This window comes from Panthera leo, chromosome A1 (assembly GCF_018350215.1).
Source record: "Panthera leo isolate Ple1 chromosome A1, P.leo_Ple1_pat1.1, whole genome shotgun sequence".
Lineage (NCBI taxonomy): Eukaryota > Metazoa > Chordata > Mammalia > Carnivora > Felidae > Panthera > Panthera leo.
In genome coordinates this window covers 14,164,614-14,181,423 of record NC_056679.1, presented here as the reverse complement: position 1 = coordinate 14,181,423, position 16,810 = coordinate 14,164,614, and the positions used below count along the sequence as shown (strand labels likewise).

The following is a 16,810-nucleotide window of genomic DNA, read 5'->3' as shown; positions in this document are numbered from 1 at the left end:
ACTGCATTTTAGAGAAAACATAAGTAAAAGATATGCTGAAAACCAACAAGGGTTATAATGTAATTGGTCATTGTAGCTATGTCACATGTATACTATTATTTTTTTTAAATGGCATAATGTTATAACTGCCATAGTTTTCCTACTAAGTTGTTCCCTCCTTATAATTTAAATGCTTAGAGAAACATACTTAACTCAGCATCCATTCATTCATTCATGTGGTCAACAAAAATTATTCACTGTTTTGGGTACTAAGAGAGCACAGACTAAAGCATGAGACATGAATTTTACTCAAGAGCTTATAGTACATCGTAGAGGTAAGAAATATATACACGCGGTAATGACATAAAGGAGAAAAGCTATCTAAGCATTGTTAAAGCAGTTTACATGAATTGATCTCATTTGTTCCTCATAACAACAAACCTATGATATACAGGAACTGCTATTGTGTCCATTTCACAGATAGAAAATGAGACGAAGTGGTGAAGTAATTTAGGGAAGGTCATACAACTAGTAAATGGTAGAGACAAGATTCTGCCCTGGTTATCTGACTTCAAAGTCAGGGCTGTTATGTATACATGCCTCCCAACAAGGAAGGGACAGAAACAAAAATTCCATAGACATTCACTGAACCGTGATGGTTTCCACGCAGCCTTTTTTGGGGGATAGCTGTAATTGGGACAGGATGATGGCAATGGTATTTGAAGTGAGCTGTAATGGATGGGTAGGATGTGGACAGATGGATATGAGGGGGAAGAGCATTCATTGTAAGCAGAGCAGAAGAGTTTGAACAAACACACAGCTGCAGTATGTGTACAGGAGAAGTAAGACTGGCCAGTGATTAGGACGTGTGAAGGGGGAGGGACAGTATGATGTGAAACTGAAAACACATACCAAGTTGTGAATGTGAGATGTTTCAGGTTAAGGAATCAATGATGAAAGCTCAGATATTACAGTGTGGCACGGTGGTGTTTATCCTTTTTTTGTGGTCACACATCTTGTTGAGAAGATGATTAGATATATGGCTCCTTCCTAGAAAATTCACTATGAACATCTGTCCATCCTGCTTCGGTAATAAATGAAGTATTCATATTTTGGCGAAAAATGAAAATTTGTCATTTATCTTGATGCCTTCCTCCATCTGAGACTTTTCTGCCTCTGCATTTGTCATTATCTCTCTCTCTTTTTTCCCCCAGTTTCAGAAAATGTATCTTTCATCCTGTTCAAACCAGTTACTCACTCTACCTGGGGTTTGGTCCTACCCTCCCTGCCCCCCCCCCCCCCCCCCCCCCAGCTACTGTCTTATCTTTGTCCCTGCCCTCCTTTGTTAAGTTTCTACACATCAGCTTCTCCCTCTTAGTTCTCCACCCCTGTTCACTCCTTTTGCCTTCACTTTTATCCTCTACTTAGGCCACAGTGGCAGAGGAGCACATGTGAATTCATGTGTTAAAAGCTCAGAAAATCTATCCATCAGTCCAAAAAAAAAACCCTGCATAACACTGTATATTTAAACCCAGAGTTTTCCAAACACATTTAGCGATACTCCCCCCTCATTAGCATATTTCAAAATACCTGTGTCCTAAGGAATATCAGTGTGAAAAATGTTGAACAAGAGGAGAATTCTTTGACTTCTAGAGCATACTGTTCTTTATTGTTCTCCTAGTGCCCGACTTCCTTGTTGGTATCCTTGGTGGGCTATGACTTTGGCCCGCTGCTCTTCTCCATATGTATTCTCACTTTTCTTGGGTGATTTCAGTGTTTTAATTATAAACTCTATGTCCAACATTGGCTCTCAAATTCCAAACCTTGACGACCGTTTGAAAATGTCAGATAGCCATCTGACCAAGCTAAACCAATCATCGTCATTCTCCTCTCCCCTAAAACCTCACATCTTCGCATTCCCAAAAACATTTAATAATTCCTAGATCATTCCCTCTCCTAGGCCAGGTGCCCCTCGTTCTTACTCCTCACAACCAGCCCATTATCCCAGTCCCTGACATATTACCTTCTAAGTGTTTTTTTTAAGTGTCCCCTTCCCTTTTCTGCCACTACCAGTTTAAACTCGGTTCAGGCTCTCATTGCCTCTACTTCGAACAACAGCCTTTTACCTCAAGTTTCGGCATCCTAAAACCATAAGCTACACAGTGGCCTGAGTGATTTCTTTCAAATTTTTTAAATTGGATCTTATCATTTCCATGCTTAAAATCCTTCATTGTCTCATTGTGGCCTTCAGGATAAAAATCCAGGGTCCTCATGGAACATAACATTCCCCCAGGAGCTTGTTAGTCTCAACTTCACAAACTCCCTGCCTCATACATTTACCTGAATAATTTAGAACTACTGTAGTTTCACAGGGAGGGTGATATTTTAGTATATAATTGTTTCCACTGTCTGCAATAACAACCCTTTAAATCTTTTGAAATCCTTTACTTACGTTGCTGGACTCAATACAGGAAACACCTATTCTAGGAAGGCCTTCCAGAATCTGCATGGTAGTCAAGGGTCCTGTTTTGTGTTATTGTTGTTCCCTTTGTATATCTAGGTTGCTGCTGTTTTTCATTGTGTATGTTTCCTCTAGACTATAACCTCCTTGGAAGCAGAAACTTTAATCGTATGTGTCTTTTTACTCCAAGAACCCACCATAATATCATGCATATAGTAGATATTCAATATTGATAATTGTTTTGCTTGGATGACCACATCCAACCTCAATCAAGTTGGGATCTGGCATCAGAGAATAAGGGCCCAGCAAGTCCTTCCAGTTCTTATCTTTACTATGTGTGATGAATTTTGAAGTTTTGTATTTGAATTTATTATTTTCTCTTTTATTTTATTTACAAATAATGTGGGTAATAATCCACATAGTTGATTTGCTTACCCACAATGGGTTACAACTTAGAATTAAAAACCAAGCAAACACTGGTTTATATATAATGGAATAGTGAAATGAACAAGGGCTTTAACAGAGGCAGAAAAATGGGTTTAAATCTCAGCTTATCTCTTTGCTTGTAATGTGATCATGAGTAAATACCCCAATGTCTGAACCTCTAATTTCCACACGCTAAAATGAACTATGCTACCTAATTCAGAATTGAAAGTTACTGCCTATGGTATTTTTTTCTTTCAATAAATTTTAATTATGTCTCCCAGCTTCATGTGCCCATCCACACATATCTCTTTACTACCTATCAAACTCATTTTTCTCCCCAGAAAACTGGTTGGTGAATTGAGACTCCTTCTAGCTCAACCTTAGATAGAAGATTTTTTAAGAAAGTTTTTGTGATACCCGGTTCTTAACAATCCTGTTTTGTATACAATTGAACTGTAATGAGGCTACAACTAAGCAGTTTTGTTTGTTAGTGACCTAAATGAAGGAAAAATTCAACAGAACTTTTGAATTAAAAAAGCATAAAACATTGCAATCAGTCATCTTCTGATCAAGTAAATGCCTAAACATTTTAACTGGAAAAAGATACAATACAAAAAACAATATTTAGACAGGCAACTCAGTCTGACTTTCCCTTCCTTTTTGGTGATGAAAAGTTCTACACTTATATTTATTGGGCTGATGATTTGAACTGATGGAGCAGCTTCTACTGTGATAACAACTTACAAATTGACCACCATGTAAATACTTGTCCTTAAGTACCTTCTGCAGGATGTTACTCTGGCGCTATAACACCAAGCCATGGAAATAAAATAATCAAATAAATAAAATATTTTCACTCTGCAGAAAAACTTACTTGTCCTTTTGTATATTACGGCTTTATTTTTTTTTAATTTTTTTTTTAACATTTATTTATTTTTGAGACAGAGAGAGACAGAGCATGAATGGGGGAGGGGCAGAGAGAGAGGGAGACACATAATCAGAAGCAGGCTCCAGGCTCCGGGCCATCAGCCCAGAGCCTGACGCGGGGCTTGAACTCATGGACCTCACGGACCGCAAGATCGTGACCTGAGCTGAAGTCGGACGCTCAACCGACTGAGCCACCCAGGCGCCCCTGTATATTACGGCTTTAAATGCAGTGGCAAGATCAGTTTTTATATAATGTTTGTATTAGTGCTAAATTCTTTTGGAGAGACCACCGGAGTCCTCACAGGTGTGGCAATGTGCGATGATGAATACTCATCTCTTCTTCTCCAAGTTGCTGACATCCACAGTTTGGCAGTAGGAACTTTTTTTGTTTGTTTGTTTATTCCTCCAAGTGTGACAGACAAGATGACTCATATATTTCCAGTAGGTGATTAACGTACTCATTCATGTACTTTTTAAAAAACACAGCATAGGAGAGTTTAGTCCCCTACATGTAGGAGAGATCTGGTCTACTGATAAGTTAGTTCAGTTCTTTGTCACCTCTGCTTTTCAGGTTGGGAATAAATATAATTATAAGTCTGTAGAGGAATTACTTTATGGGAAAGTCTCTGTACAGAGAAACAAGTAAAAAAAGTAGGTTTCAACTAGAACTGTATTAGGAAGAATAGGCATTGTTGTGGTTTGTGGAACACTTGCAGCATAACAAAGGATGGTTTCTTAAGAAAAGATGGGAAAATGCTATATATTATTTGAATCATGGCTGGTGAACTACTAAATAATAGTTGAATTTGTCTTTTTATTATATTTTAAATTTACGTAGTTGGGCTAGCAGGATGTGTTATAATTAAGAGTACCTTAAAAGCATTTTTATAGACTACATGGTGGAAGGAGACATACATTTTTGGAAACAACAAAATATGGATTATAGCAAAATGTTGTAGACTCTAAAATGACCTTGTAGACATTGCAAAAATAATAAGGAGAGAGTAGAAGGCTAGGTAGTCAAGGTAAAGCTTTTATTTATTTTTACAACTCTTTAACTGAATCAAAAAATTGAGTTAGGAGTTTAAATATTTTAGCTTTTGTAGGCAATGGGCATGTGTTAATGTTGTGTCCAAGAGCTCTGTGAATTCTGTGTTTGAAGCTGAATGTGAACCCTTTGGGTATACTATTTATGACTAGCAAAGCAACTTCCTAATTCAAAGAGAGAGAAAAAAGACTTATAAAGACTCATAAGGCTTTTTCAACATCAAATGCTTTTACTAAACAATATTTTGATGAGTTAAGTGTGAGTGAGTCAGGGACATATGGATTAAATTTCCCTTGAAATACACATGGGCTTAAAAATTAAGGGGAAAATACTGAGCAAAATGCATCTTAGAGAATCCAGAATGTTTAAAAGGCATTTTCCCCCTAAATACAAATATCAGATCGATTCTAGTTAGACTCTGTAACTAAAACTACATAAAATAAATATGGAGAAATCTTGCAAAAAAATACTAGTTTTGTTAGGGAAATACTGTTCATATTTGAACTGTATTGCATGGAGTAGTTAGGCTTAAGCAGATATGGTATGAGTTTATCTGTTTAACACTGAACTTGTTCCTTCTGTAGTATGTTCTCTTATTCCATTAAACAATTATAATAAAACTTTTCTGTGTGTAGGTTCAAACTTTTTTCTTTTTAAATAACATTTCTCTGAAAAACTCTTAGCTTTTTGAGTTCCTGTTGTTCCTGTATTTTTATTATATTTTTCTATAATCTTGAGTTTGTCCTCCTTGTATGTTGTATATTTTGCTTTATCCACCTTTCTTAGCTCAGTTTTTAGGTAACGTTCAATGTATATAAACAACTTTTGCCTCTGGTATCTGGACATCCCAGGTTAGAACATTGGAAGGCCTACAGTATATATCTGATCATCTTTAAAAAAAATGTTTATTTTGAGAGAGAGAGGGAGAGAGAGAATCTCCAGCAGGCTCCAAGCTGTCAACCCAGAGGCTGATGTGGAGCTCAAACTCATGAACCGTGAGATCATGACCTGAGCCTAAATCAAGAGTCAGATGTTTAACCAACTGAGCCACTCAGGCGCCCCACTTATCTGATCATCTGAATTGTCTACTTTCACTTATTAGGGTAGACATATTTTATGGGGTAACTTTCTGGTTACTGAAGTTACTGAGAGGTAGTGGTAGTAGTGCTAATCCTGATGATTTGTTTTCTATCAGTCTCTGAGTCCCAGAGTTCTATCTCCTAAATATTTAATAGATGTTAATGAGTAAGCAAATCAGTTGGTGTGTGAATGTAAGAAAATAGAGACTTAAGGAGGTAGGAATGGTCAACCTTAAAACAAAGTCTAAGCAAGCTCCCCTCCAATTATTTGATATCTGCATTCACCATGAATTAATAGAATAAAGATAACAGAAAACAGACCAAAAATTTGACCCATTAACAACCAGAAAAATAGTCTGAAAAGGTACTGCCCTCTAAACATCAGTGAAAGCATACTTGGGAACTGTCTAGGGCATTAAAGGGGGGTGTCCTGCAGGGAAGCTGACTGTCATTTAGGAGAACCTCTTACTGATTACATCCTGTTTCTCTTAGTAGATGTTCTCTTCATTTCTATATCTTTTTCATTCTTAAATTTACATAATGCATTTTTTTCTGAGTTATGGATTCTGGACTTTGGTGTGTGGTATGTGGGGTGATTGTGTGTGTGTGTGTGTGTGTGTGTGTGTAAAGGATAATAAAATCTATCACTTTGAAAAAGCCACATAAAAATATCCAACTTTCATATTCTAACACTTTTTCCCATGTTGCCAGTTTTCTATACTAGTTAACTCTTTTTAAGTATTCAAAATAAGAATATAATCCTTTGGTTATAGAATATCTTTTCTGTGCGATAGAGAAAAAAATTTTTTTTTGATTAAGAGTCACAGTGGTATCTTGACTTTAAAAATGGGAGTCTTAAGAGACATTTAGTTAAAATGATACAATTAGCAAAAACTGAACAGAAGAAAGATTAGTTTAGTCCTTACCCTGAAAAAGTCAACTGATGAGTTGAGTAATTTGAATGATTCAATTAGTATGAACAGATGATCTGAATAATTTAAGTCCCAAACACTTAATTTGAATAGCTCAATTGTTTTTTTGGTTTTGGTATAAATTAACTAGATAATAATCTATAGTTATTAAACTAGCTCTCTAGTTTATTTCAACCTACATAAAATTTTTCTTTTCTTTAATTTTTTAATGTTTATATATTTTTGAGATAGAGACAGAGCATGAGTGGGAGAGGGGCAGAGAGTGAGGGAGACATAGAATCTGAAGCAGGCTCCAGGCTCCAAGCTATCAGCACAGAGCCCTACGCGGGGCTCAAACTCACAGGCCATGAGATCATGACCTGAGCCGAAGTCAGACGCTCAATGGACTGAGCCACCCAGGTGCCCCCTACATAAACTTTTTTCAATGGGAACATTTTTAGTGCAAGTAATTGTGTTAGATTTCTTCCCGGTTCAAAGATATATGGGATATGGTCACTATATTTAAGGAATTTGCAATCTAAAAGGAAAAAGAAAACATACACAAAAACATCTTGTATTGTATCAGTATCTTAAGAGTGATATAATCAAAATTTCAAGGAGTGGCTATAATAAAAAAGACAGATAATAATGAGCAGTAAAGATGTGGAGAAATCTGATCCCCACACACTGGTGATAGGAATGTAAAATGATGCAGCCACTTTGGAAAAGAGTCTAACAGTTCCTCAAAAAGTTAGAGTTATTATTTGACCTAGAAATTTCATGCCTAGGTATATACTCAAGAGAAATGAAAACACATGTTGGCATAAAATGTTGTATGTGAATGTTCATACTGTTAATCACAGTAGTCAAAAAGTGGAAACACACCAAATGTCCAACAATTAATGAATGGATAAACAAAATGTGAAATACCCATTCAATGGAATATTATTCACCATAAAAAGGACATGTATGCTATTACATGGATGAGTCTTGAAAACATAATGGTAAGTAAAATAAGCTAATCACAAAAGACTACATATTATACAATTATATTTATACGAGATGTCCAGAATAGTCAAATCTATGGAGACAGAAAGTAGATTACTGGTCCTCTAGGCCTGTAGAGGGGGCATGGGAAATTGGGTGGAATAGCCAAAGAGTGTGGAGGTTTCTTTTTGTGTGATGGAGTGTTCTAAGATTGTGATGATGGCTGCATGACTCTGTGAATATACTAAAAATCATTAAATTGTGCCGTTTGAATGGGTCAGTTGTATGGCACGTGAATTATGTCTCAATAAAATTGCTACTACACAAAGGTTATCGGGTGACAAAACTGGCCAGTGAATACTTCATGAAGTGTTTAAAATACGTATAAAAAATGGGTAGAGATTTTGATAAGTGATACAAGGGAAGGTGTAGAATGGAAAAATGTGAAGGATATTTCTGGTTAAGAAGTTTGGATATTGGTGTAGGAATGGATGGGTGGATTATTGGTAAAAAGAGCTTACACAGATAAAACATTTTTTTGATAATTTGCAGAACTGACGAACCATAAGTGACCATCATCAACATGAACCCAGAATTCCCTAACTTTGCAAAATGACTAATATTTGTACGTAACAATAAAGAAATCTGTACAAATTCCAAATCTGTTATGGAAAATATTTGTATTTTCACTCAGTAAATGTGACAGAACTACCATCCTAAAAAAAAGGAGGTACGTTTTATCAGTGGTACACAATTCTATTGTTGAAGTAAATCATTCACTTGTCAATTCATATAAATTTGAGTTAATCTTAAATTTCAGTTAACTTAATAATTATTTGAAGAAATAACTTGGCAAAGTAAGTTTCAAATTAAAATGTATATCGGGGTTTTAGATTAAAATCAGTTAAATTATATTAATTAATTACAATGTTTTAAGTAACAATATAATTAGTAAATTGAAATTTTTAGTTACGTATGGAATCTTAGGTGCTAATTCACTTTGGTGAATCACTACAAACTAAAAAAAGCAATTAAAATAAAGTTAGGTGTTATTAATATAATAATTACTTAACTGATTTGCATACTTCTATATTATAATTATATTAGCCACTTGCTACAATGCATAATAAATTGAGTAATTAATAATCACACACATTTAACTTGCCTCTTGAGATGAACAGCTTGGGAAGAAAGGGAACTAAAAAGTGAAACAGAAAATTGTATGACATTTAAAGCTGTAAAATTTGTGGACCATTTTATCTTTATTAAAACTAGAAAACTCCAAAGAAAATGGGGAAAAAAAGGAGTCAAAATTTAAATAAAATTGTGCTAAAAAATACTCTACCAAATTTTCTTAGCTTACCGGAATGATTTTAGAGAACTGATATATAAAACCAAAATTAATTATTGGGCATATTCATAGACTTCTAAATATAGTATAATGGACCAATGTAAAAATTGAGGTATAAGCTGAGGATCTTGTTTTGACATTATTTTAGGAGAGTCTTTAAGTATATACACATGCATATTTAAATATAGTATTTGGTATATTTCAATTCAAACCGTAAACTATGTATTTAAGAGGAAATACATTATTTTATTTACTTTTTAATCTTACACAAGCAAATTAATCTGCCTTGGCCTCTAAAGCCTCATTTGTAAAATTAGGGTAATAATAGTATCTAGGTCATAGGGTTATTGTGAACATGAAATAGGTTACTGCATATAAAGCTCTTTGAACACCGCCTGGTTCTTAGGAAGCCATGCTAGCTGTTCTTTTCTTTTTTTTTTCTTTTTATAAACAAAAACTGAACCTGTCTTTTAAGCCACCAAATAGAATTAATCTTAACCAAATTAGTACTTTCCTTAGTTTTCTATTCTAATTAGTGTATTTTTTTCCTTGGAATTTAACTTGACTCATAAGAAATATTGCATATTGACAAATTATAATGCATGGTCTCCTCATTTGTGTGTCTATCAGCAAAACAGGGCTTTGTAAGAACAAGAAAATGAATTAGGCTAATCGGCAGGCTTAGGTTTACCATTATTATTATAAAAATGGTGCCTTCATTCAACGAAACTCTAAAATGTAAGAACTCTTAAGTACTTGTATATTTTTGAAGGTACATTTCTTACATTACTAATATGAAAGTCCTATCACTAAATCATGAGAAGATCAACCTGTAATTTTTAATCCCAGAAATGGAAAATGGGCATTTGTTATCTTACATAGTATTTCCAGACAACAGTATCAGATTATACTAATTTTAGGATGTCCTGGATTTTAATGAGTGTACATGTCCTGTGACACAGAAGCACTCTTTATAAAGGCAGCTTAGCACTATTTGGATATATAGAACTTTAAGTTATATACAAGAAAGCCACTATTATTTAATAAATTTTAGTTTTTGAGACAAAGACAACCAAAAAGTTACATATTTATGTGGTCCACAGTTTTATTAACCTCTTAAATCTAAGAATAGCGGTTTGTAATTAACTTCTAAAAATGATTTCTCTGTGACACTGTAACTATCCCACCAGTCTAGATAATAAACAGGCTTCGGCATTTACAAGATGAACCTATATATACCTATATATTATGCAGACTATTTCTGTTACCTTTACTTCTCCCTTCACAAAACATCCATCCCCTCCTTCTTTTCTACTGCATTCAAAGCTCAGTGTCACATTCATGGATTGCTGTTTTAAAGATGAACATTACTGACCAGATCAGGGATCAATATTTTAGGACAGTTTGTAAGATTTATCGGACACAAGCATTCTGCAAAAATAGTATGAATTAGAACCAGGTGGAAATAGATAGGAGTGGATCTGCTCAAAGAAAAATCTGTTTAAAAGACTGAAGTTAGAAGAGTCTTGACAGTGAGTTGGTCAAGAGCCACACAATTAGGTGTTTAACTAATTTACTGCAAGCATACTTTCATTGTCCTGTAGGTATTTTAACTTAATGTGATTTTGGGAATTTTGTTTAAAGTATTCATTAATAGGGGCTCCTGGGTGGCTCAGGTCGTGATCTCATGGTTCATGGGCTTGAGTCCCACGTCAGGCTCTGTGCTGACAGCTCGCAGCCTGGAGCCTGCTTCAGATGCTGTGTCTCCCTCTCTCTCTGTCCCTTCCCTGCTTGTTCTCTGTCTCTCTCTGTCTCTCAAAAATAAATACAAGTAAAAAAACTGTTAATTAATATTAATAATTACTCTAGCTACCATTAAAGGAGAGAAACATAAAGAAGTTATGAGTCTTTATTGGATTTTGCCTCTGGTAGTACAGGGAAAATCTTTTCATAATAAACTTCAGGGTACCAGCCAAATTTGTATCAACTAATTAATTACTTTTATAACGGAGAGTCTAAACTAAATTGTATAATTATTGAACATATTTATTACCATATGTGAATGAGGAAAGACAACACATTATCTAAAAAGGTAACAAAACATGTTTATAAATTTTCTCTACTTCTTTAGGATCAAGAATAAGACCGGGAAAAGAGAAAACAAATCTTTGGGAAAAAGAAATCACAGACTTCATTTGCTTAAACTTCCAAATGGCCTCAGAGTAAATCTTTGAACTAGTAAAACAAACCACAAAAACAACAAAACCAAAACTTCAACACTTACCTAGGAATTCAAGGCAAACATTTGTTTACAGACTTAGGATGAGTTCCAAATGGAACACGTAATTTTTATGATACAGAAACGTCAGTGACTAGACTAGGTATATGCAGGAGCTGGCATTAGAATAACCTTATTAAACATTTTATAGAAGAGGGAGAATAATGTGCCACCTCTACTTTACAATTAATAAGAACACCTCTGGGAAAAAGAGAAATCTCTAACTGGTAGAAAACATCACCAGGGGCTTTCTTTTTTCTTTTTAATTAAAGCTTATTTATTTATTTTGAGAGAGAGAGAGAGAGAGAGAGAGAGAGGCAGAGAGACAGTGAGAGAGAATCCCCAGCAGGTTCTGTGCTGGTGGTGCAGAGCCCGATGTGGGGCTCCATCCCATGAACCCTGAGATCATGACCTGAGCCAAAATCAAGAGTCAGATGCTTAACTGACCGAACCACCCAGGTGGCCCTCACTGGAGGTTTTCATAAAGCATGCCAGATCATTTTCAGCACACTTCTGGAAACAGAAGTGCTATTTTGTAAACAGAATGATGACTACAAGTCCACTTCTCCACTGGCACCTGCCTCCCCACTGTGGTATGGACTGAAAATACAGAATTGAGGGAAGACTCAGTCACTTTTTGACTCTAAAGCAGGAGTTTTTCACTTGAGATCCAGGATATGAATCTATGGACTGGTTTCCAGGGGTCAGTGAACCCTCTGAAATTGTGTACAAAATTATATGTGCACCTTCGTGAAGCAATCTGTTTTCATCAGAGTCTCAAAGATGGTTTAAAACCCAAACAAGGGTATAGGCCAACACTCTGAGATATCTCTATCCCACATGGTCATGGCAGGTACTGCTCTGAACTCACCTTAGACCAGCATAGGACAAGATGAAAACTGAGGGCAGGCAGGTGAAAGAATGTGGGGGTTAGCAGTGTGGGGATAGAGAAAAAAAAACAGGAATGGGGAGGGACATTCCCAAAAGTGACAGCAGGGAAAAAATGGCAAATTCGATGGTCTCACGGCTGAGGTGGCTGTTCTTCACAGCCGTTAGCATGTTGGAATCACATGTATGTTGATGAGTCTAGCATTCTGTCCCCCCTTCCAATTATTCAGGCAGTTAGAGAGGACAATTTATGCTATACACTATCTCACATTAAATGTTGCTCCTCATTACAAAGAGAGTAGGTACGGTATTCAATTATTAGTAGTAAAATATATATTTGTTTGGTATGTACTTTCTTCTCTCCAATACAAGAAACGAGATAAAGTAAATGATTAATGTTCACGAGATTCAGCCTCGTTCCAACCACTGGTACAAACTCATTCACCAGGAGACAGATCTCCAGTTCAGGAACTTTGTGTGTATTTATCACTCATAACAAATAGAAGAAAAAAATTTATACATTTACCTGCAAGATTGTCGATTTCTTTCTCCTGCAGCAAGCTGACTGCATCATCATCCCCTTCCAGCATAAGTTCTGTCTCTGCGTTCTGATTCACTATTGCTTGACTTCTGAAGGTTTTCTTGGACTTTACCACATCTTCTTCAGTGCCTAATCACAACCAAAATAATATGGGTGATCATGATTGCTTGGCTTTTTGTATAAAAAACAACCTATTACTTTCTTATAATTTTATGCTGCACTTACATATGACTTCACAATTACAGAATTAGAGAACATTTTCCCCTTCATCTGGTTTGCTTTCAGAATAGCTTTGAGAAAGGTGGGGGGTGTAATCACCTACCCTCATCTCACAGATGAGGAAGCAGGCCGAGAAAGTTCATGTCTCGTGGAGACCTAGGAGTTGGCCTAGGAGAAAGGACTCTACAGACGCATGTCTCGGGGCTCTAAGATCACCATTTTCTATCAAAAATCTGCACCTCCCCACAAACTTGGCTTTCTGATACATAAAAGTACACAATTCTACACAATTGTACTTTTGTGTGAATTGGATAATCATTAGACGAGATCATTTTTTTTTTTTTAATTTTAAAGTTTCTCTATTTTGAGAGAGAGGGAGAGAGTGTGCAAGTGCGGAAGGGGCAGAGAGAGAAGTCCAAGCAGGCTCTGTAGCCCAAGGCGGGGCTTGAACTCCTGAACTGTGAGATCATGACCCGAGCTAAAAGTCACTTGCTTAACTGACTGAGCCACCCAGGCACCCCAATCAGATCATTTTTGAAAGTACAGAAGTATGAAGAAAACAAGAATGCATCCACATCTGAAGAGAGAAGTGGTTGCCACTGGGAAGCTACAAACAGGTGAAGTTAGGACTAGTACAGACATAAACTGTGCTGCACAATTGCTATTAACAGTTAGTGAAATCAATAGTTTTTCTAAACTGATAGCCTTATTTTGTTATATAAAATAGTATAGAAGGCCAAATATATAAAAACAAAGTAAGTCAGAAAAATTGAAATACAGCCAGAGCTGACCTAGCATTAACATGGCAATCAGTTAAGGTTACAAATTACAACGCATTTGAATCTCTCATGGATCTGATTGCGTAATGGATATAATTCAGTATTTAAATTTCTACATTATATTAAAATATCTTAAGAACAGCCACTTCAGCCACCCGCTTTGGCAGGTGATGATGACTCAAATGATCTGAATAGCAAGTAAACTTATATATATACATACATACACACACACACACACACATATATATGTGTGTGTATGTATATATATGTAAACATACATATATCTTAGCTATCTATCTATATAGATAGCTAAAAAATACCTCTATTTCATATCACTTGAAGGAGGAATTTCTTCTGGAAGAAAATGTAATTTAATGTGTTCTAGCTGTAATATTAGCATATAGGCTTCAAGGAAGCAGCATTTCCTGGGAAAATCCCTACACGTCATTAGGCATGGTGGAAATATTCCTGAAAATGGGAGCCTAATACATCACTCCTGCATGGTGGTGTCACATCAGAGTTCTAGGGGCTGTTATGATGTTTGTGTACATGTGCAATAACTCTCCAAACCTTATCACACCTTTGGCCAAAATTCTCTACAGTGAACAATTAACAATACTTTTGGTCCGTTCTCCCAGCCTCAATATAGCACTTTGGATATTAATAGTCCATTAATGTCCGTGATATCTGCTCGACCATTTCCTCAGAAGTACATCTAGCCGCTGTAAAACTTGCATGGGAAAAGAGCTAGCCTTTCATTGCGACTTACACACTTGTTTCTGTCAGCGACTCAGAGCAAATTCTGTTTGCTTAAAACGTTAATAAGTTGGCTCAAAAGTAGAGCCAACTTTGGAGGAATAAAAAACATACGGGGAACACGGTCATGTCATAATAGCACTGTAGAATGTCACTGTCAGAGAGGTACAGTCTGTTATCCTAGCTCTTACTGGATAATGGCAGTTAGAACAGCGTAAAGTGATAGATTTGTTAAAACATATTTTGATAAATACTTCAGAAACAAACAATATTATTACAAATTGATGCTACGTGGGAGGTGAGAGGAATTAAACAGGTTATATGTATATTCTTTCACAGGCCCACAGATGATTCTTACTTCTGGAATAAAAGCCTGAGGACTGATTACTGAATGCTCCAGAATCTTATCTTAATTTTATTTGGTTTCTTGGTGATATAAAGCCAGTAAAACAGAACTCTTCTGGGGGTAGCTATCTTTATAACTTGTTTGCTTCTTGGGTAGTAACTTAATTTGAGCAACTCAGAGCTTGCATCATCTGAGAACAAAAGACGCAAATCCAATGATTAATAACCGAGAAGCCATATTTCTATTAGACATCTGCAGTTGGATATTCCTAATTCCACATTTCCCTAACTGAATGAATCATATCTGGCTTCTCCACCTCTCCCTGTTTTGATACACCCACTTACTTAAGCCACAAACCTTGGGGGTCATCCTGGAAGGTGACTGCCATGGCCCCAGCTCAGGCTCCTGTTCTTTTAGACTGGAGGTCTTCAATAGCTCCCTTATTCACTCTATCCCCATGTTTTTGTCAGAGTGATTATTACAAAGCAAAAATAAATTGGTATTTTCCTGCTGAATATTGTTTACTAACTCCTCCCAATCAACAACATTCAATGCAAGTCTTACATGATAGGAGTCAAAATCTAAATTCCTTGGGGCGCCTGGGTGGCTCAGTCGGTTAAGCGTCCGACTTCACCTCGGGTCACGATCTCGCGGTCCATGAGTTCGAGCCCCGCGTTGGGCTCTGGGCTGATGGCTCTGAGCCTGGAGCCTGCTTCCGATTCTGTGTCTCCCTCTCTCTCTGCCCCTCCCCCGTTCATGCTCTGTCTCTCTCTGTCTCAAAAATAAATAAACGTTAAAAAAAATAAAAAATAAACTCCTTAGCACAGCTGGTCTAGGCCTTTTATCCTCATTACCAGTTTTGCATTATATTTTCTTACTCCCCCATCACCATTACTGAATCAGTTATAGCGTCCAAAATACGTGCTCGGACCTTTTCACCCAGGGCTAATATTATTCCCTCTGTATGGTGTCTTCCTTCATTCCTCCTTTGTTGGGCTAATTCCTATTTGATCTTTCAAATTACCTCCTTTAGGTGCCTTTCTTAGCCAACCACTCTGTGCTTTCACAGCTTACATAGAACTCAACTACACTGTACAGGTGTTAATCTGTTACGTGTTTGCCCTTTCCATTAGATTATGGCCTTGTTTCTGCAGCCTCTGCACCTGGTACCCAGGGGACATGTAACAAACATTCGCTGAATGAGTTCAAGTCTACCCACTCTGTGTTCCCTTCTCTGATTTCTCTTATTAAAGAAAAAAATTATTTATTCATTTTTGAGAGAGACAGAGACAGTGCAAGTAGGGGAGAGGCAGAGAGAGAGGGAGAGAGAGAGAGAGAGAGAGAGAGAATCCCAAACAGGCTCTGAACTGTCAGTGCAAAGCCTGATGCTTGGGCTCAAACTCACGAAATGATGAGATCATGACCTGAGCTGAAACCAAGAGTCTGATGTTTAACCAACTGAGCCACCCAAACGCCCCTCTGATTTCTGATTTATTTATTCATTTGTTTGCTTTTTTAGAGAGAGAGCAAGTGCGAGCAGGGGAGGGGCAGAGAGAGAGGGAGAGAGAATCCCAAGCAGGCTCTGCACTGTCAGCACAGAGCTCGACGCTGGGCTCAAACTCACAAGACCATGAAATCATGACCTGAGCTGAAATCAAGAGTTGGACACTTAACCAACTGAGCCATCCAGGCACCCCTCTGATTTCTCTTATTTCTTTCTTTATTATTTATGGGGGGGGGGGCAGGAGAGGGGCACAGAGAGAGGGACAGAGCAGGCTCCAGGCCCAGGGCAAAGCCCAAGGCTAGGACTCGATCCCACTCCCATGAGATCATA

The 16,810-nt window shown here is 36.8% G+C and overlaps 1 protein-coding gene across 8 annotated transcripts in view; it reads right to left on the bottom strand.

Moving 5' to 3' along the window:
* NBEA (neurobeachin) overlaps positions 1-16,810 on the bottom strand; it is a 683,574-nt gene that overhangs the window by 216,036 nt on the left and 450,728 nt on the right. For all 8 annotated transcript variants that reach the window (XM_042952224.1, XM_042952367.1, XM_042952503.1 and 5 more), the window contains one exon: positions 12,862-13,005. In XM_042952224.1, coding sequence (XP_042808158.1) covers positions 12,862-13,005 — 144 coding nt within the window. The remainder of the gene's footprint in view (positions 1-12,861; positions 13,006-16,810) is intronic.